The following is a 21,913-nucleotide window of genomic DNA, read 5'->3' on the forward strand; positions in this document are numbered from 1 at the left end:
AAAAACGGACGTAGCTGGTGGAATACTTAACTTTAATCCGCTAATGAAGAACGTCGGTCTTGACTGTACATGAATCAATATCAATAGTAACTGATAATGGCGCCTTGCTAGGTCGTAGCAAATGACGTAGCTGAAGGCTATGCTAAACTATCGTCTCGGCAAATGAGAGCGTATTTTGTCAGTGAACCATCGCTAGCAAAGTCGGTTGTACAACTGGGGCAAGTGCTAGGAAGTCTCTCTAGCCCATCCGTGTGGCGGCGCTTGGTCTGCAATCACTGATAGTGGCGACACGCGGGTCCAACATATACTAACGGACCGTGGCCGATTTAAAGGCTACCACCTAGCAAGTGTGGTGTCTGGCGGTGACACCACAAGATCAATCAAAGAAAAACAGCATTTATCCCTAACAAGTTTTTCTCACTCATCACGAGCTTTAATAATCTCATTAACATGTAAACACATTTTCTATGCTGTTTCATTCTTTGTTTCGTGTTCCCCCACAAAATCTAAATCTATATGGCTTCCTTTTATATTTTAGTATACATATTTATTTCCTCTGGTGAAGAGGAGACACGAGATGAAGAGCTAGATGTGGGAATGCAATAGAGGATGACATAATGGAAATTAATAGTGAAATACAACGATATAAAACTGAAGTTCAAACAGTGTCATTGTAGAAAGGTCAAGGTTGATGTGAGTTTCATTGCTGAATATATGCTTCTGATTAGGTGAAGATGAATATTTGAAGACATTTGAAATGTTTGTATCTGACATCATTGTAGTGACTGTACAGCTCTGCATCAGTGCATCGTTAAGAAGATAACTATCTTTTTTATAAGAAAGGTAAAAGCTTTAGATTATAGACAGAAAAAAATGTCCAGAATTTTCTAATGGTGTCTTTTAGTTCAGGCTAAGAATAAAAGCAACAAAGAAATTTCAAATATTTGTGGAAAATATTTAAGACCGTAATATTGTCAAATGTATACAAAAAAAAGAGCAGTACGAATGGTCACTAACTTGTGTGTCTCACAATAGGGTGTGGCAGAAATGCTGAAAAATCTGAGCTGTAAGACACTTTAAGAAAGATGCCAACTATTTTTCTGAAAATTCCAAGAACCAATTTTAAGAACAGAAATTTGAAATATTTCACAGCTCCCCCCCCCTCCCCCCCTTCCCCTCCCCCTGCATATTAGTACTGTGAAGACAGTCAAGATAAAATGAAACTAATAACAGGTCACTCAGACAAATGTAAGTTATCATTATTTCCAGACTTCATCTGTTAGTGGTAGAGGAATCTTAATATATGACACAGTAAGAAGTACACTCTTCAGTTATTTGCAGAGTGTATATGTAGATCCATTATAAATATTCTTCTTAAACTGGAAGGAGTCAAGAAAACTTGCCGTATAGTTGAGACATTAAGTGATCAATGATATGCTCATAAACCAGGATGAGAATGTTGCGAAGCTTTCAGGCATTTTCCTTCAGTGCTAGATACAGGAAACACACACACCTGTGTGGCTTCACTGCCCTAACCTGTTACATTGGGCGAGGAGAAGGGTTGTATTGTGTGGGGGACTGGAAGAACGTTTATCCTTTGCCAGGGCTTAGAGTTTGACTTCTTATCTTCATTTCAGGAAATCAAGAACATCCTACACAAAATATATCCTACCCCTCCCCAATTGGTATGCAGCTGCCCACCCAATATAAGAAGTATCCTAGTCCATCCTTATGCCACATCTACTACCAACGCCTACCCACATAGATCAAATCCTTGTGCATAGGACCTGTCTTATGCACCCACCCAGCACATTCTGTTCCTGTTCCATCCTATCCCGTCAGAGACCGATGGAGGGGGGGGGGGGGGATGAGTGAGAGAGCACCTTTGAAAGCACTCATATCATATACCAGTTGTGCTGTAACTTTTGCAAATTCCTATCCTGCATGTATCTCCTTCCCAGCCATCAACTTCCCTTCTCTTGCACCCCTCTCCTCACCTCATTTCTCCACGTGTCCATTTCGTGGGATACAACCCCTCACCCAAGGAGAGCAGAAGTGCCAGTACGCTGTGATCTGCCAAAACTCTGTAGGTGGACATCGTCTTGTTTATGTGCCTGTCAACTGCTCTACATCTCAGTTACATGGTGTAACAGTGTGGGTAAGGGATTCAGTAATCTGCCTTGGAGTATCTGAGTAAGTATTTTTCTCGTATTGGAAGGAGTAAAGATAATTGTTTATATTCCACCAAGAACTTTCCATTTCCATATTTTTCTCATATTAGTAGACCACTGATCTCGTTAGTACTTTTGGGAGACAAGTAAGTTATTGAATTTCATTTCAGGCAGGAACGAACATTTTCCTGAATGGTGTGGTGCTGGCAACCCTATGTGCTGGTGGCTACTTGTTGTCTTTGGGGCAGCTGTCCTCTGGAGATCTCATGGCTTTTCTTGTAGCAGCACAAACAATTCAGCGTTCTCTGACACAGCTGTCACTGCTGTTTGGCCAAGTGGTTCGTGGGCTAGCTGCTGGAGGCAGAGTTTTTGAGGTTATCTTCTTTTATTTACCATTCATTTTGGTTTATTCTGTTGTGAAACATTATAGTTTCCTCATTTGAAATTTGAAAGTAGTAAGAATTTCTGGTAAAATTACATATACGTAATGTGCCCAATACTTATTCATCACATAAGCTTTTACTATGCTATTCCCATTGAGTTGATTTTTGTTTTCAATGTTAAAATCCATTCTTTTCTAGTACCTGAATATGGAGCCAACAATGCCATTATTTGGAGGTTTGAATATACCCTTCCATTCTCTTCTTGCCAATGTAGTTTTCCGTGATGTTACATTTGCTTATCCTTCAAGACCATCCCAGGTATATTTTGTGTTACTGTATTTAAGTGAAAATTTAATAATGAGATGAGTTCTTTATTTGGTCCTTAACAACTGTGTGTCATATGTTTTTATTTTTCAGATTGTGCTTCAACATTTCGATTTAGAACTTCCTGCTGGAAAGACTGTTGCCATTGTTGGTTCATCAGGTAGTGGCAAATCCACTATAGCAGCACTACTAGAAAGGTGAATTTGATGACTGTCAGTTTTCCATATTATGTAAATTCAAAGAAGGGAGAAAATTCTTGGAAAGAACTTACCTCATAATAGTGACACAGCAAAGCAGCTGGACCTTACAGGTGCATATAAAATGGAACGTTTGGACCATAGTTGCCTTTAGATGTTATCAAGCAGGCAGACCATTTGAGATTTAAGGAATGTATTGTGCAACTGAGAAACAATAATACTACACTTTGCTACACACTTGCATAAAACAAATCATCACATTGATAATATGAACATTAATATCCTACATACCCAACATACAGGCGAAAAACTAGATGTTCAAACACTTCATATGTGGAGACATCAAACCTGCAACCTAATTGTTTTTCAAATTATGAAGGTATCAGCATATACAATGCCAATTTGGAAAGTAAGGTCCGATTGGTCACCAAATGGAAACCACTGTGAAAATAAAAAATGTTTTATTTGCAACAATTAGTTACACCATCCAGCTACTTCTCTACATAGCTGCCATTCTGATTTAGACATTTGTCATAGTGTTGTACCAACTTTCCAATATGCAGATCATAGAAGGCAGTCGCCTGTGCTTCCTGCCAACTCTCTCTCTGCAGCTCATTGTCTGTGCCAGAACATTGTCTTCATAGCCAGTGACAGCGGTTCATCTGAGCAGAGATGAAACTCTGGGAGAGTCAATTACGGGCTCTATTACAGTGCAGGAGCATCTTCATTGCCCCTGCAGTGTGCGGCCGAGAATTGTCATGCAGAAGGAACCGCATGACAGCTATGTTATGTGGGCTGCATGACATCAGGCAGAATCTCTCACCTGGCTCTAATACTTGGCAGGAGACACTATTGTTCTAAGCATCTTCACGTGCTCACTGTGTGCTCAGAACTAAAAAAACAACGCATCACGATCGATGGGCGTACTAGAGGCACTGCCCAACGCATTTGTGCAAAGCTTCATCAGATTTTCCCTGTGATTTCCATTTCACACACCATCAGACCTTACTTTCCGAATTGCCATCTTACGACACACACACACACACACACACACACACACACACACACACATATATATATATATATATATATATATATATATATATAAAAACAAAGATGATGTGACTTACCAAATGAAAGTGCTGGCAGGTCGACAGACACACAAACGAACACAAACATACACACAAAATTCAAGCTTTCACAACAAACTGTTGCCTCATCAGGAAAGAGGGAAGGAGAGGGAAAGACAAAACGCTGTGGGTTTTAAGGGAGAGGGTAAGGAGTCATTCCAATCCCGGGAGTGGAAAGACTTACCTTAGGGGGAAAAAGGACAGGTATACACTCGCGCGCGCACACACACATATCCATCCACACATATACAGACACAAGCAGACATATTGCCCAAACTTTAAATATGTCTGCTTGTGTCTGTATATGTGTGGATGGATATGTGTGTGTGTGTGTGTGTGTGTGTGTGTGTGCGAGTGTATACCTGTCCTTTTTCCCCCTAAGGTAAGTCTTTCCGCTCCCGGGATTGGAATGACTCCTTACCCTCTCCCTTAAAACCCACATCCTTTCGTCTTTCCCTCTTTCCTGATGAGGCAACAGTTTGTTGCGAAAGCTTGAATTTTGTGTGTATGTTTGTGTTCGTTTGTGTGTCTGTCGACCTGCCAGCACTTTCATTTGGTAAGTCACATCATCTTTGTTTTTAGATATATTTTTCCTACGTGGAATGTTTCCCTCTATATATATATATATATATATATATATATATATATATATATATATATATATATATATAAAGGGTGGGGGGGGGGGAGAATCAGGAGAGAAATTATGTATAATTCTAATTCACCACTGTTGATAGCATAATTATGTTATAATAATGAATTAAAGAGTACTCATCTCCTTGCAAGAACACAATTTTTGTTTCGTTTAATCTTGAAACGTGTTTCATCACAACTGTGGCATCTTCAGTTTTTTTATTAGTGTACATTCCTGCATATGTTGCAGAGCTTTGAGGAAAATGCCTGTTATGCAGGAAAATGCCTGTCATGGCGTTGATATTATCTCAGTAGGATTTTAAACTCTATTCCTCATCTTTAATTCATTTTATTTTCTGCAAGTATGGGTACAGAGCTTAAAATTCCATTATGATAAGTTCATTGCCATGCTGGGCGTTTCTGTTGACATACACTTGCTGCATTGATAAACATCCCGTTATGATAATTTCATTGGCATGCCAGGCCTTTCCATTGGCACACACTTGCTGTAGTAATAAACATCCCTTACCATACTGCACTATCATTCGCTGATGATCCGAATTTGTGGTAACGACTCAGGATGATGTCTGGTGGGTATGGCAGATGTGAAAGGAGTCAGGCATTACCATGCAGCAAAATGATGCTAGCAGTCAGATATCCATGTAAGTTTGATCTGATTGCAAGCCGAAGGTGTTATTTCAACAAATCAGAACATGGCCCACTGGTGATAGTGTTTCCCCTACGTGTGTAATGTTCCAAGATAGTACTTCGTTCATCCCAGAACTCTCAGCTTAATTCTCCGTGCCGATGGGTGCACATGGAACTTCTTGGGTTTTGGCTGTGAGGAATGGCACCATTCCTTGCTTGCTCTCATGATTTTGGGTTTTTGATAGTGAACATAGGTTTCATCTCCTGTAATCATTCTTGCAAGGAAGACATGACTTCCTGCTTCAGAATGCCACTGAAGTTCTTCAGACATCAACACATTGACCTTTCAGCATTAGAATGAGTTGCCATGGCACGCACCTTGAAGACAATAAGACATGAAGTTCAGATTTGCAGCTATTTCATCCAACACCACACAGCAGTTGTCAAACACAACAGCTTCAGCGGTTGCAACAAACTCTGGTGTCACAATGCAGTGTGCGTGACCTGTAGTGTGTTTAAAATTAGTTGTTACTTTTGACAGTTCAGTATGGAGTGGGTGGAAGGAAGCATGGTTGCCAGCGTGTGCTGAATGCATCAGCGGGCGACGATAACGCCAGGTCTGCTCAGCTCGTAACCTGTCAGACAAGCAAGCTAGCCGATCTGCGATCTTTCTCAAATGATTTTAAAGAAACTATACAGTAATAAACTCTGTCTTGCACATCTCATAGATTCATTCGTCAGTTTCATGATGAATTTCGTATCATTTCGTTAACGGTCATAGCTATTGTGATATTTCGATATTGGCTAAATTACTGCAAGGAATTTTAAAGTTTACAGTGCAAAATGAGGATCACTATGGATTTGTTTTAGGTGTGTTTTAGGTCATATGTTGCAGCATTTGAAATTTAGATAACACATTAAATTATTTTTTATACCTCGAAGGATATCGCTGTCTGTCTCCAATGTCGAGAAAATAGAATGTGTGTAAACAGCTCTGTCACGAATGCACTAACCAATGGAAAGGCCAGAATGAAATATTCATCAATTTCTCATATCTCATAAACTATCTGACATATCAAAACAAGTTTTTGGTAATGATAGCATGCAAAGTTAATAGTATTTTGCCATATGATTAATATGCGAAACTTCCATATCTGATGATTGGTCTGTGGGGCACTCAACTGCGTGGTCATCGGCGTACTTACAAAAGTCCCAATTTTTACACAATCCAATCTAGCCACTGTTACGGATGATGATGATGATGATGATGATGATGATGATGATGATGATGATGATGATGATGATACGATGAGGACAACACAAACACCCAGTTCCCGGGCAATGAAAATCCCCATCCTGGCCGGTAATCGAACCAGGGACCCCATGATACTTCCATATCTAACGCTATATTAAAGCAACTACAGATTTTTTAAAATGCTATAATGTATTTTTTAAGGACCATCAATAGCCTGTGAAATGAGTATTCCTATGGGTTCTGCAACAATATAAGTAAAGAAGCTGCACATTTATTTTTGTACTGAGAATGGGTGTTCTCATAACTATTGATATGTCTCGCCCTCAGTTGCTAGTTTAATAATACACTGATTTAGGATTCTTCCACAATTTCAACTGTACTAGAATGTTAGTAAGATGTATACCTGTATAAACTCTGCTGTGTTTAGGCAAAAGAAGCCGATGATAAGACAGCAACAAGAGAAGTAACATATTACACAAAGCTCAACACCGTCCTTCATGAATCCATGACTTTTTAATTACATTCATGTTGGGGCTGACAATTTGAGACAGGTCCTTTGATGAAACATTTGCAGTGACTTCTTTTGTCAGTATTTCAATCGCACTGAGAGTAAATTTCTTATTGTTTTGCTATATTATTTTTCACCTAGGCCCATGTATTCTCAGTTGGATTTAAATGAGCGTGATACAGAGGAGGCCTGATTACACTGTGCTCTTTACCGTTAGCTTTGTTGACGACCTGGTAGCGTAGAGTTTTTAGCTTGTACAGTATTACAAGTTCCATTAACTTCGCCTTACACAAGCTAGGTTGAACTTTTTCCCAATCAACCATTTGTTTGTACATAGAGAAAACTAGTCGTTTTCCTCTACTGCATTGTCGGAGCTTTATCCATCACAATAGAGTGGCATTGTGCATTGTCTGTTACTATTGTCGAATTTGGAGGAATATTTTTCAACAGAACTTTATGTTCACAACTGGTGTATGTTCTTGGACGACCACTTTTATTGTGAATCTCTTGTTCAGATGTGTTCCACTGTTGTTATTAATGAACCACCAACACGAAACACTTGTTTGTGGTACCTGACGGTGTAGAACACTTCAACACCAGAAAATATCACTTTACAACGAGAACTAATGAAGATAGATGCCTCTAATGTGTGACACTGTGTGGTACTGTTTATGTGTGGCATGGCAACAGTGCCGTGTTACCAGCCGAACTGCCGGCGGCATGGTAGGGAAAACTGGCTCGCCATTGGTGTTACCTGGGCAACGGCGTCATGTCTCCTCTGGTGAGCCAAACATCAAAAGTCGGGACTAATTTTAGATGGACTATAGATGGGGAGCATCTGCCACACAAGTCATCCTCTCTCTGAAATTCCTACTCCACACATACATTTGCTGTAGTGGTAAACATCCGTCAATATACTGGACTTTCATTCACTAATGGATTTCAATAGGTTTTTTACCATCACTGATTAGAAAGTGTAAGACATTTCATGTTGCAAGTGGACTATTTTTTTTTAAACTGGTATTTCTACATATTCATCTACATCTATACTCCACAAGTCACCCGACAGTATGTGGTAGAGGGTGCTTCTTCTACTGCCACTATCTGATCTTCCCTTTCCTGTTCCATTCACAAATGTTTTGTGGGAAGAATGACTTCATTAAAGCTCTGTATTAGCTCTAATTTCTCATCTTTTCTTGTTGTGGTCATTTCACATATTTGTAGGAGGAAGTAATATGTTACCTAACTCTTCCCAGTGTACTCACTGTTATGCACAACGCCTCTCTTGTAGTATCTACTGCTGGAGTTTGATGAGCATCTCTGTAATGCTCTTTAGCTGACTAGGATCTTGCCTATCTCTTCTATCAGTCCCACCTGGTAAGGGACCCAGAGTGATGGCAACACTCAAGAATCATGTGAACAAGTGTTGTGTAAACCAATTTTTTGTAGATGGTTAAATTTCCTAAAGATCATTCCTATGAATCTGTCTAGTATGTGCTTTTCCTGCTATTTGTTTTATGTGCTCATTCCACTTAAGGTCTCTCCAAAGGGTTACTCCTAGACATTTTATGGTACATACTGTTTCCAGCAATTTGTCATCAATGGTGAAGTTGTACAGTAGTGGATTTTTTTCTCCTATATATGCACAGCATGTTAAACTAATTTACATTTGGGCTCAACTGCCTGTCCCTGCACCATTCGTCAATCCTTTGCAGGTCCTTTTGCAAATTGCTACAGTCTTCTTGCGATGCCACCTTATTGTAGGCACCTACACCATCTGCGAATAGTCTTATGGACCTTCTGAAATTTTCTGCGATGTCATTTATGTAACGTAACGGTCCTGGCACACTTAATTGGATACTGCTGGAACTACTTTTACATCTATCAATTTTGTTCTGTTAAGAGCAACATGTTGAGTTCTCTCTGCCAGGAAGTGTTGAACCCAGTCACAAATTTGGTCTGATGCTCAGTAAACTAATATTCTTTTCATTAAATGGTAGTGCGGGACAGTGTCAAACGCCTTTCTGAAGTTAAGGGAACAAACCATCAACCTGTGCACTGATGTCTACAGTGCTGTGGGTCTCGTGGAGGAACAGAGTGAGCTGAGTTTCGCAACATCTCTGTTTGTGGAATCCATGTTGATTTTTATGTACAGGCGTTTTTCATTCTCCAAAAAGTCATACTATGTGAGCATAAAACATGTTCCATAATTCTGCAACAAATTAACATCAGTGACGTAGGCCTATAATTATGAGCATCTTTCTTAGACCCTTCTTCAAAATTTGGGAATTACCTGCACTTTTTTCCATTTGCTAGGTATCTTTCAAAACTCCAGTGACCTGTCACATTAACAAAACTATCATTTTGCTTGTCAGCAGTATGAAACCATACTTTGAAAATTCTTTGAAACACAGGGTAACTGTACTGCCAACATACAAGCAGAAAATCAAGTGCTTATTAGTAGAGACCGGATTATATGCATCACAAAAAACCTCAAAATATGCATGAAAATATCCATGAAAATGCTTAAAAATGTATGAAGTGGGTCAAGGTATGCAGGACCAAACAATAATAAAAAAAAAAGGTAGTTACTGTGTGCATTATATCTCAAAGTCAAACCTGTGCATATCAGTTACAAGGAAGAACACCAGCCACATGAAAAATTAATACATTTAGAACACTGATACCATTTTCTAAATACTTTCTGGTAGAGGTTAGGAAGGGGGCCTTTCTGGGATTATTTTCTAAAAATTTGCGAAATGGGGACGCATACAGTGTTTCAATAATTGTTCATTCTTTGCTTTTGTTGTCGGTAACAAGCAGATGTGGTACGAGTGAATTGCAGCAAAACAGTCAATATGTCCAGGACCAACTTAGAGATATCACATGCAGCGGGGCATGCTAAAAAAAATCGTAATATTTTATTTAAAAAACAGCCTACAATCATGATTTTTTTTTTGAACAGCATTAACTTTTAATTATTACTATTGGACCAATGCATCATTTAAAATTTATTTTACATTTTTCTACTATTGTAAACATAAATGACCAAGTACTGTTCCCAAATGTTCGGTAGTAAGATTGAGTCTTTGATCACTCAAAACATTTTTAAAAGCAGTACAGGACCGTTCTACATCAGCCAAGGTAACCAGGCAGTATTTGAATTTGGGTGCTATGTTGGCACTTATTATTTCTGGTAAAAGTTCACCTGTCCCATTAACAAAACTATCATTTTCACACAAGGGTTCAAAGCCTGGATTATTGTTTAAAATACTTTCAAACTTTTGTTTAAGTTTTTTTGGGAATATCTCCGGCAATGAGAAGTTTGCTAGAATAATTCTATTCATTAACTGAATAGATTCATTCAACACCAAACCCTGAGTTACAAGCTTTTTAATACTTTTGGATATATGGGAAAAATGAGTGCTAATCACAGCAATGTCTTTTACCAGAATCATTAAAAGCTTGCTTGCACTGGAAAGCTGCCAAAGCCTCTGCACTATTGAAGTTGTTTACCACCCCTCTAATGGCCTCTAAATGTTCACTGTAAAACACAACCACTTCGACCCACCTACCCCAACGAGTTGTCACTGGCTTGGGAGGTAAAGGCACATTTGGTAGTATTTCTTTGTAGGTCTTGATGTGAGCAGGGGCCTTTAGAAACACTTTCTTTGTGGATGAAATCAGTTTATTTATTTCACAAATGTGGAATGTACTTCTTCAGCAAGGTGAAATACTCCGTGAGCAAAGCATGTCACATGAATCAAATCGGGATAAAATACTTCGAGAACTTTTCCTGCTTTGATCATGCAGCGAGCAGCATTTTAAAGTACCAACAATTAAATTTTTGATATAACAGCCACAAGTTTCTGTAGTTTCGTCAACTGAAATCCAGATAATGCTGTCCTTGAGTTCATTGCGTATTTCTTCCAGAACATTTACATAAATTGTCGATATGTAATTTTTACACAATGTTGATTCATCTGGTATATTTTGATTTAAGGAGTATTTGTGCAGGAAGCCTTTGAGGATAGGGTTTGTAAGTTTGTGAAGAGGAATATTGCTTGCAATGAATGCTTCACATAGATGAATGTTAAACTGACTTTTTTGTTTATCTTTGGACAAATCCCTGCTACTGTAACTTTCTGTTGTTGAAAGTTGTTGTTGTGGTCCTTTCTTCTTCATTCCTGTGAGATGAAGACTTGTCTTGACATGCTGGTCTGTTTGAAACTTTTTCTTGCAAACTCAACAATATAAAACAATTGTGTCATACATAAATGTCCCAGGATGGTCAACTATCCACAAAATGATGTTCTTCTTTCGGGCGGCAAGGCACACAACACCTTACACAAGAAACGTTGTAAACACGTTCAGCAGTGTACAAGTAAATAGAAAGCTGAACTGGAACAATGAACATGCAACTAAAATCTTGCGTAGTTTAATTTAATTGTTGCTGATGTGTGTGTGCAGGAACACTGACTCTGTCTGCCTGTTCCTGTTCCTCATCTGTAATGATTTTGCTAGGCAGCGGTCTGTCGGTTAGCGACTGCACACAGTTCTAGGTTGCGGTCAATCTGTGAGACATCAAAACTAGATTGAGCTAGAGACCGCCTGTCTAAATTTTTAAAATATAACAAACATAGTGCGAAAATATGCATTCTCACTAGTTTTTAGTTAAAATATGCAATAACCATTGAAAAAGGAGCCAAATATGCAAATGTGTATGCAACATGCAAATGCATATAATCTGGTCTGTAATTATTACATTTTTAAGATTTTCATTTGACTCCTTTTCTTTTGACTCCGCCGGCCGGAGTGGCCGTGCGGTTCTAGGCGCTACAGTCTGGAGCCGAGCGACCGCTATGATCGCAGGTTCGAATCATGCCTCGGGCATGGATGTGTGTGATGTTCTTAGGTTAGTTAGGTTTAATTAGTTCTAAGTTCTAGGTGACTGATGACCTCAGAAGTTAAGTCGCATAGTGCTCAGAGCCAACCATTTTTCTTTTGACTCCTCTTCATGTTGTGTAATAAATTTTTGGGAAGATAAGTGTATTTGTTCCATTCTCTCATTCTTCTCTGCCATGTGTGTTTTTCCATTTTCTTTTTTCCTTGTCCTCAAAGTCAGTTTTGCTGCAATTTGTTTTAAAAATTCAGCTGTAATAATTGACATCTGATTTTCCAGGTTTTACGATGTGAATAAAGGTTGCATTTCAATTGATGGTGTAGACATCCGCAACCTGGATCCTTCTTGGCTGCGTGGTAAAGCTATAGGGTTCATAAACCAAGAGCCTGTGTTGTTTGCAACAAGTGTAATGGAGAACATTCGATATGGACGACCTGATGCAACAGACCATGAGGTTATTTTTAAAAACAGTCTGATTTCTTCACCTAGTCGATAATTTAACTATGGACCTTTCTTTACTACTTATAAAGGAACAGATTACTTATAGTTGGCTGATGGGTGGTGCATAGAAACTCTTCAACAGAATACAGTATCTACATTAGATTTTGAGTGCTTGGCCTTTTTCTAGCGAAAGTGTGCACACTTACACACCCAAATACTCACATTGCCCTTTATTACTTCATATTTTGCATGCCACTGGGTACAAAGCTACCTTAGGGTTTAAACATACATCAACAACAAGCATGTCATAAATAACAGGACTTATACTGTCTCTGTCATACTCACTACCAATAATTAAGAAAATGGCATACTTACATGGGCTTTAGAAGTGTAAATTAATATTTCTTCCCACATACTTATTTATTCGTTTTACATTTTGCAGGTAATTGCTGCAGCAAAGATGGCAAATGCCGATGAATTCATCACTGCCTTCCCAAATGGCTATTCGACTGTAGTTGGAGAAAGAGGTGTCACAGTATCGGGTGGTCAAAAACAGAGAATAGCTATTGCACGGGCTTTGTTGAAGAACCCTTCAATACTGATTCTTGATGAGGCCACAAGGTATGCTGTTCATCACTGAGCTTTTAACCACTGACACAGGTAGTTTACTGTAGAGCACATAATGTAGTCTGCTTACCATAAAGTAGATAGTTCGTAAAGTAAAATTGCGCTTACCACACTGCACATAATACAGGCAGCCCATAGTAAAGCACACAAAATTCATAATTTCTATGAGGCAGCTATTTATAATCACATTGCAGCTTCATGATGGTGATGCACACAAAATTTCTGTTACGAGTCCTTCATGGTGTGATAAAATGGTTCTTCCCATGATACGACTCTTAAAGACGGACTATCTTCACTTTGTCAACTCTATACAGCGTTTCTAAAGACCTTCTGTGGATCAGACCGCATATGAAACACCAATCTGATAATAAGTGAGAACCAGTCTAGAGGTTACAGAATGGCAAAATTTTTCATATAATTACTTGTAGCTTTTCCAGTTGTGATTTTGCTAAAGAAGCATTTTGTATTTGTGGTAGAGGCCTGTGAAACGGAGAAGTATCATCCCTCTGATCATGATGTAACTTTAGTTTCTTTCGATAAAATAACACACATAAAGTTAAAAACTATTAGATGGTTTTTATTAACTGAAAGGCGTAACAGAACAACTGAACAAAAATGTCTTTTTTTAGTCTTTGATGGTGCAGCACTTAATCCAAATCACACAGAGAATCATTAAAATTGCAATCTTAACACCTCTCCTCAATTTAACGATTTTACATTTAACACTAACAAAAATTAAAATAAACCCAACTAGCTCATCAAAGCAATGAATGTAGGAGCTGGTAAGCCTTTGGTAAAAATATCTGCAACCTGGTCCTCCGAATGTACAAGCTCGGCCGTGATGATCGTGCGGTGGTGAAGTTGACGCACAAAATTATATTTAACATTGACGTGTCTCAACTGTTTATGTTCCCATGTTTTCAGTAACCGTATACAGGACTGATTATTCTCAAATATATGAATTGGTAGATGGAGTGGAATTTGAATATCGTCCAGCAAATATTTCACCCAGAGTAACTCAGCTGCAGCTGTCGCCAGAGCTACATATTCTGCCTCTGTAGAAGACAAAGCAACACTAGTCTGTTCCTTTGTTGCCCAACAGACAGTGCTTCCAAAACATTTTAATAGATAACCAGAGGTAGATCTTGCGTCGTCTTTTCTATTCCAGTTTGCATCAGCATAGACCAGAAGAACTTCTTCATTCCCCTTTTGATAATGTAGTCTCATATTGACAGTTCCTTTGATACATCTCAAAAGTATTTTTAAGCTTTTCCAGAGTTGTTCCATTGGATCGTTTTGGTATCTGTTCAAGAAGTTGACCACAGCACACAAATTAGGTCTTGTTGCTGTCATAGCGCACATCAAACATCCAATCAACTCTCTGCAGGACTTATTGATCATTTTTCCTTCCTTGATTTCCAGTTTAACTTCCATAGGCTTCTTGACCAGACTACAATCTCACATGTTCAATCATTGTCGGAAAATATTTAAATATGATGTTTGGCTTAGATACATTTTTCCGTTGTTCATAGAAATCTTGATTCCCAAGTATGATTGTGGTTCTCCCAGTTCCTTTATTTTGAACTTCTGCTTTAACTTAAATTTCACTCTGTCCATTTCCTCTCTATTATTTCCTGCCATCAAAATGACATCAACATAGAGCACAATATAAAGGACAACTTCCTTTAAAATCATATAGTAAAGACGTTTATCTGCTTCTGAAAGAGTGAATCACATAGACATAAGAAAGGTATGAATAGAGTGATTCCATGCTAGTGATGCTTCCTTTAAGCCATTTAAAGATTTATGTGACCTGCAAACCAAACAAGTTGTGTCTTTCAGTTCTTCTGGAATACCCACTCCTTCAAGAATAGTCACGTATATTTCCTCCTTGAGTAATCCATGAAGAAAAGCGTTGGTGACATCAAATTGTTCCAGAACTAGTCCTAGTTGGATTGCAATAACTAGCATTATTCTAACAGTTGCAAGTCGAGCCACTGGTGCATATGTTTCATCGTAGTCAAATCCCCTTTTCTGTGAACATCCTTTTCACAAGTCTAGCCTTGTGTCTTATGATATTTCCATCCTTGTCCTTTTTTAATTTGAACACTCACTTACTGCCAATAGTCTTCCTTTCAGGTGGCAATTTAACAAAGCTCCAAGTCTTGTTTTCCTTTATAGAGTCAGTTTCATCCTGTACAGCTTTATACAAGTATTCCTTATCTTCACGATTTGCAATTTCCTTGTAACTTTTTGGTACATCATCCACAAATGAATCAGCATTGAGTGCCAGAACAGCATAGTCTTTTAGATATTTAGGAGGGTTCCTTTCCCTGGTAGAACATTGAACAGTTTTCTTTTCTGATAAATTTTCAGCTTCCTCCTTGTCACTGGTCAGTTCTGGTAAGGGAATTATTTCATGACACCCATCACTTGGTTTGGCATTTTCTTCAACAATGTCTTCTTCATTATCATCCTTCTCAGATGATTCTGGTACAGATTCTGGGATCCAGTCCTCAGCTGGTTTACTTTCAAAGTCAAATCTTTCTTCGTAGAAAACAATGTTCCTTCCTGTGACTATTTTTCATCCCTCTGTGGACACCAAAGTCTGTATTTATTAGGACAGTAACCAGTGAAAAAGCATTTTAAGCACTTGCGTTCAAATTTCCCTGTTCTCAATTCCTTTGGTACCAGTAGATAAGCAATACATCCGAACACTCTCAGATTACTCAAATTACCACAAAGCTGCAGGCACCTTTCCTTCCAAGGCCTGTTAAGCAGGTACATGGCAATATGAACAGCTTCTGACCAGAACATTTTATCTAATTTACACTGAAGTACCATACAACGAGCTTTCTCAATAATAGTTCTGTTTATTCGCTCTGAAACACCATTTTTCTGAGGAGTATATCTGATTGTAAACTCAAACTGTATTCCTTGTTCTTCAGAAAACTGTTTCAGTTCATTTTTCATATATTCACGACCACTGTCACAGCGTAATCTGCTAATCTTCAAGCTGAAATGAGCTGTAGCCTTGGTGTGAAACATCTTCAGACAGCGAGTTACCTGACTTCGATTCCAATGCATAGGCCACTGTGAAATGTGTAAAGTCGTCAACAAACGTGAGCACATACTTCTTTCCGTTTAATGATTCCGGTGCAATTGGCCCACACAGATGACTGTGGATCACCTGAAGAGATCTGGTGGCACGTTTCCTATTGTGATTGTATGGCAGCTGTGATTGTTTCTGTTTTTCTTCGACACAATTTGAACATTGTTCCGTGGGGATTGTTGAAGTGTCCAGTTCCATACCGTCAACTTGTGGCTGGAGGCGTTTAATGTTATCATAACTCAAATGGCCTAATCTGCTATGCCACAGTTTCGCATAAGTTGCAGTTGAAGCAGCTGACAAGGCTTTTCATTGCAAAAAATTTAGAACAGATAACTGAGATTCATTCGTATTTGCAATGGCAACAGTTTCTTTTCCTTTTTAAATTAAACCTTGAGCCTTTTCAAATGTGATACTAAAACCATTCATTTCCAGTTTTTTAACTGACATCAAATTAAGATCTGGCACAGACAAAACGTCTTTAATTGTTATCTCAATTTTCTTTCCTTTTACCACACTAGTGACTTTAATTTCTCCTTTTACTTTAGCCTCAAGAAAAATGCCTGACTTAGCTACTCTGACTTTAATTGGCAGTTCCATTTTCCTTAAATTAGTGAGAGGTATCTTACTGTTAATCAGATGTTCCATTGCTCCAGAGTCCAAGAACCAATTTATGTTGTTCGTTGACTGATCTTCATTTGATGCTGCAAAACAAAACCAATCTTCCTCTATGACATTAGCTACGACCACAGAGTTGCTGATTCCTGAGTTCTTGTTTGCTATCTTAACTCTACAATTAGCCCTTTTGTGTCCAGGATTCCCACAATGGTGACAAGTAAAGTTGAAAGAAGTTCCTTGTTGACTTCTTGTTTTACTGGTGTCTGGCAAACCCCTTTTTAGATACCGTTGAGTCTGAAGAGCTGTAGGAGGCGGTGTTTCATCATTTTTGTTTTTCCCGACGACTCCCTTCCGCTTTGAAACTCCGTCCAGTAGCCTATTTTTCATGAAGCTCAGCATCAAGTCTCTCATTGAGTGTTTTGATTGCAGTGACCACTACGTTAGTATTCCACAGGCATTGTTAAAAGCAAATGGCACACTGTCTGTTTCTTCGACTGAAGCTCTAGTCGAGCGTAAATCACAAATCAGTTTATCAAACTTCAGAAAGTGGTTAACTAGCAAATCATTTGTTGTGTTAAATAATTGTTTTCTCAACAGAAGTTGACCAGCATTTCCTTTTCTCTCGAACATATTGCACAGATAGGTCCATAAATCAAAAGAAGTTACCTTATTTCGCGTATTCCAAGTGACTGTTGGCAATGCATTGAACAAGATGAGACTTAAATTTACGATCTTGTTTAGCCATTTGAGCGAATCATGTTTCCTTTGCGGCATGCTGTGTGTTCTCCTCTCCATCGACAAATTACACCTTCGTGAGATAATTTGCTTGCACAAATGGTAATAGTTCAGTTCCTCAAGGAGAATTTCCATCCTGAATTTCCAGTTGTTGAAATTCACTCTGTCGAATGAAAGAATATGATATTTTTCCACTTCAGTTGCCATCTTGGCTTAACTTTACGTGAGAGTACACTTGGGGCCAGGCATTTTTGCAGATTCTGTTTACTTAGAACAAACCTGGGCCCATAACCTGATGTAATTTTAGTTTCTTACAATAAAATAACATACGTAAAGTTAAAAACTATTAGATGGTTTTTATTAAACTGAAAGACGTAACAGAACTACTGAACAAAAACACCTGTTTTACTTTTGATGGTACGGGACTTAATGCAAGTCACACAGAGAATCATTAAAATTGCAATCTTAACAGATCTTATAAACATTTCTAATATAACGTAGTACAGGTGCTGAAACACAGCCCTCAACCTACAACAGAGCTTAATTGAAATTCATTATACCGCAAAGCATTACAGATAAAGCTGCCAGTGACCCAAATGTTGGTTTAGAAGACAAATCCTGCAGTTCATAGAGGATATACTGATATTGTACCAAACAGTTTATGCCATTGCCTTAACAAGGATTACTGGTAATGTTTGCTGAAATGATTTCTTATTTTATGTGTCACATCTATGTGGTTGGAAGAAATTTTCACAAATTTAACTTAGGTGGGGAAATTCTTTCTGTGTGTCAGTGCTGAACAATAACAACGGTAGCATCCATATGTAATTGCATATCCTTTGGTGCAGACATTTTGTCATTCTTATTGAATTGTGCTAAAATCATAACAGTATAGGACCTGTGAATTTCTGAAACCACATATTCTGCTTTGCCTTTATTTATGTTGGATTGTATTCATTCTTGATGTGAATGTGGTATATTATTTCCTATCACATTTAATTGTACATTAACTATCTTTTTCTTTCAGTGCTCTAGATGCAAGTTCAGAGCAACTTGTCCAAAAAGCATTAGATAACGTGACTCGAGGTCGGACTGTGCTGATAATTGCTCACAGGCTGAGCACGGTTCAGAATGCTGATGTAATAGTTGTTCTGAATGATGGTGTCATTGTAGAGGTATGTCTTATTTTGTGGATTGATATAACTTGCCTGCTGTTGCTTTTTTGATTCCATAATCTGATTTGAAACTTTATTAAAGTACAGAAACTGTATCCTGCAGGAATCATGAAAAATCATTTAAATTAATGATGAAACCTTGTGAATCATTAGGGCATGTCATGTTCTTAAAAATTCTTCAAGAATTGACACTTCGACCCCTCTGCTGCGTCCTCTTCAGCATGCCACTGGTGTCCATAGACAGCTGAATGCTGTCGATAGACAGTGTTGCATTTACTTATTAAAGCCTATTTTCCACTTTTTTGGAGAAATGGAGTTACTGGGAAAAATCTTCAGTCTGCTATTGGCGAGAGTTCGTCTTTGGATAACTACTCAAAGCAGATGCTGAAAGACGGGGGATCAAAAATATCATTGTTATGCCGCGATGGCTGTTTTCTGGTAGCTGTTATTGTTCCTCATTTGCCTTGGCTGGGTGTTATTTCAGTGATAGCAGACACCAACGAAGACGGAAGCCTGTAGTTGTCATCTTTGTTGAAATTGTACTCATTCCCAGATATTCTGACTGTTTCATGGACGTTCCTTGTACAAGTGTTACTTTCTCTGCCTAGCACGCATATGTTCTGAAAATCGACAACCTGATCACATTACTCTTGGTGCTCCACTACCACTGATTTTACATTTTGTCTTAAATATGAATGATGTTCCTATTCTTTAACTTGTTCTTTTATTGTCCTTCCAATTTTGCCGATATATACTTTGCCATGACTGTGTCACTTCATGGATTCGTGCAGTGAGGTGGTGGTCAGACATGTCTGTTGTAGGTCATAAGAAGTCTTATTTTGTATTGACTTGACAATGCTGCCCTTATACTATTCTTCTGAAGGATTCTGCCTATATGGCCAGTTAATGTAGTAACAAACATGTATCTGTATCTGGAATGAGATTTTCACTCTGCAGCGGAGTGTGCGCTGATATGAAACTTCCTGGCAGATTAAAACTGTGTGCCAGACTGAGACCCGAACTCAGGACCTTTGCCTTTCGCGGGCAAGTGCTCTACTAACTGAGCTACCCAAGCACGACTCACGCCCAGTCCTCACAGCTGTACTTCTGCCAGTACCTCGTCTCCTACCTCCCGAACTTAACAGAAGTTCTCCTGTGAACCTTGCAGAACTAGCACTCCTGAAAGAAAGGATATTGCGTAGACATGGCTTAGCCACAGCCTAGGGATGTTTGAAGAAGAATATGAAACAGGCTAATGTCTCAGAAGATTTTATCATCAAAACAGTGGCCACAGAAGAGCTTTAATATTTTAAATGTCTGTTGTATTGTGCATGTCTATGAACACCACCTCTCGATGGTTAGTAGCAATCTATCCTTTCCATATTGTTGTTAATAGTTTTACCTTAGATAATCTGAAGAATTTGTCAGACAGGGATTACCAGAGAAAAATCATTATGTATCTTCAAATTGTCACATAATATTCAGACAAAAGCAACACTTATTTGAAATGTTCTGTGTGGTGACTCTGCTAAACCTGAAATGTCATATATATGACTGGGGGGGGAGGGGGGGGATGAGGATGAGGATGGATATTTCACTGATGCTTTTGTAAATTGACAGACTTGGAAAGGTAAGAGTACAGAAATCTGTAGTGTTCTCTGTTTGCTGTTAGTTAAGAAATACTTGCATACCAGATCTCATTGTCAAGATCCATGTGTTCGGTCTGTACTGTGGTAATTTAATATAGATGGAAACTTTCCATTTTTTATATTTATTTATTTATTTATTTATTTTTTGTTTTTTTCAGACTGGTACTCACAGTTCTCTGGTGAAAAAGAGGGGCTTCTACTGGAATCTGATAAAAGAACAACAAAAGGCTGAGCAGACAAGAGGTACAGCGTAGCCTCTTTTATACGGATTGTTCTGTACCAAATGAAGTACAAATTATGCCCATGACCTTTATATTTACAGCAAATAAAGAAATATATATTTATTGTGCAAGCGGATTTTTTAATGAGAAAGACAACCACTCATATGTATTTCGTCTTAACATAATGATTTGATATGTATAGATAAGCTGTAAGAAAATTAATCTTCAAATGGAAACTACAGTAACAAGAGATTAAAAAAGTCTCATTTACAGCTGGTGGTTGTAGGTATACAAGAGTAAAAAGTGCACAACCAAGTGTTCCACAATCTTCCAAAATAGAGAAAATCTGACTAATCAGAGTATGTTGTTCTCAATCTTCTGCTGTTGCTGCAGATCTTGTGACATAAGGTCACAGTGTGACTTCCATACCTAATTCCTAGTCTAATTTTTACAGACAGTTTGCTGTTTTGTAATATGAAGGGCCCTGTGATATAACAGCTAGACGCATCAACTTTGAAACACCCTGGTGGAATAAAACTGTGTGCCAGACGGGGACTTGAGCCAGTGACCTCTCCCTTTCACAGGCAAGTGCTGTACCAACTCACCTATCTAAATATGACTCACGACCAGACTGTACAGCTTTACACCCTCCAGTATCTCTCCTAATTTACAAACTTCACAGTTCTGCATATGTTGTGGAACTAGCAGTCTCAGGTGAAGTTTGGCAGATACAAGAGTTGCCAGCAGATGTAAAGCTGTGAGACAGGTTTGTGTATCATGCTTTGATAGCTGTATCAGTAGAGCACTTGGCTACGAAAATAAAAAATTCAGTTTTAATCTGCAGGGAGTTTCAAATCAGCATACACTCCACTTCAGAATGAAAATTCATTCAGTATCATCTTTGTCTGTCTGTTACCATCTGTTGAGTAGAAGTTTGTTCCTCTTTCATGACAGCAAACAACACATTACAAAGAAATATAAAATTTACATGTGAACTTAAAGACAAACCCATCATAAATTTTCTTAACTTAAGTAACTGCTCATTTTTCACTCACAGGAACTCAGCATATTTTGGTATCATGATTCACAAAACATCTTATCAACTGTGATATACATGTTCCGTTTAGGAAAATGTTACAGAATATGTTACCACATAGTGAGAACCCAATATAAATTAATAACAAGC

The 21,913-nt window shown here is 38.4% G+C and overlaps 1 protein-coding gene across 1 annotated transcript in view; it reads left to right on the plus strand.

Annotated features, from left to right (window-relative positions):
• The window catches only part of LOC126262950 (mitochondrial potassium channel ATP-binding subunit-like), a 119,842-nt gene extending 98,984 nt beyond the window's left edge, over positions 1-20,858 (plus strand). The window contains exons 8-14 of the mRNA XM_049959891.1: positions 2,342-2,545; positions 2,753-2,872; positions 2,972-3,075; positions 12,432-12,606; positions 13,036-13,214; positions 18,710-18,857; positions 20,665-20,858. Coding sequence (XP_049815848.1) covers positions 2,342-2,545; positions 2,753-2,872; positions 2,972-3,075; positions 12,432-12,606; positions 13,036-13,214; positions 18,710-18,857; positions 20,665-20,760 — 1,026 coding nt within the window. The 3' untranslated portion in view covers positions 20,761-20,858. The remainder of the gene's footprint in view (positions 1-2,341; positions 2,546-2,752; positions 2,873-2,971; positions 3,076-12,431; positions 12,607-13,035; positions 13,215-18,709; positions 18,858-20,664) is intronic.
• The last annotated feature ends 1,055 nt before the right edge of the window (positions 20,859-21,913 follow it).

This window comes from Schistocerca nitens, chromosome 6, assembly GCF_023898315.1.
Source record: "Schistocerca nitens isolate TAMUIC-IGC-003100 chromosome 6, iqSchNite1.1, whole genome shotgun sequence".
NCBI lineage: Eukaryota > Metazoa > Arthropoda > Insecta > Orthoptera > Acrididae > Schistocerca > Schistocerca nitens.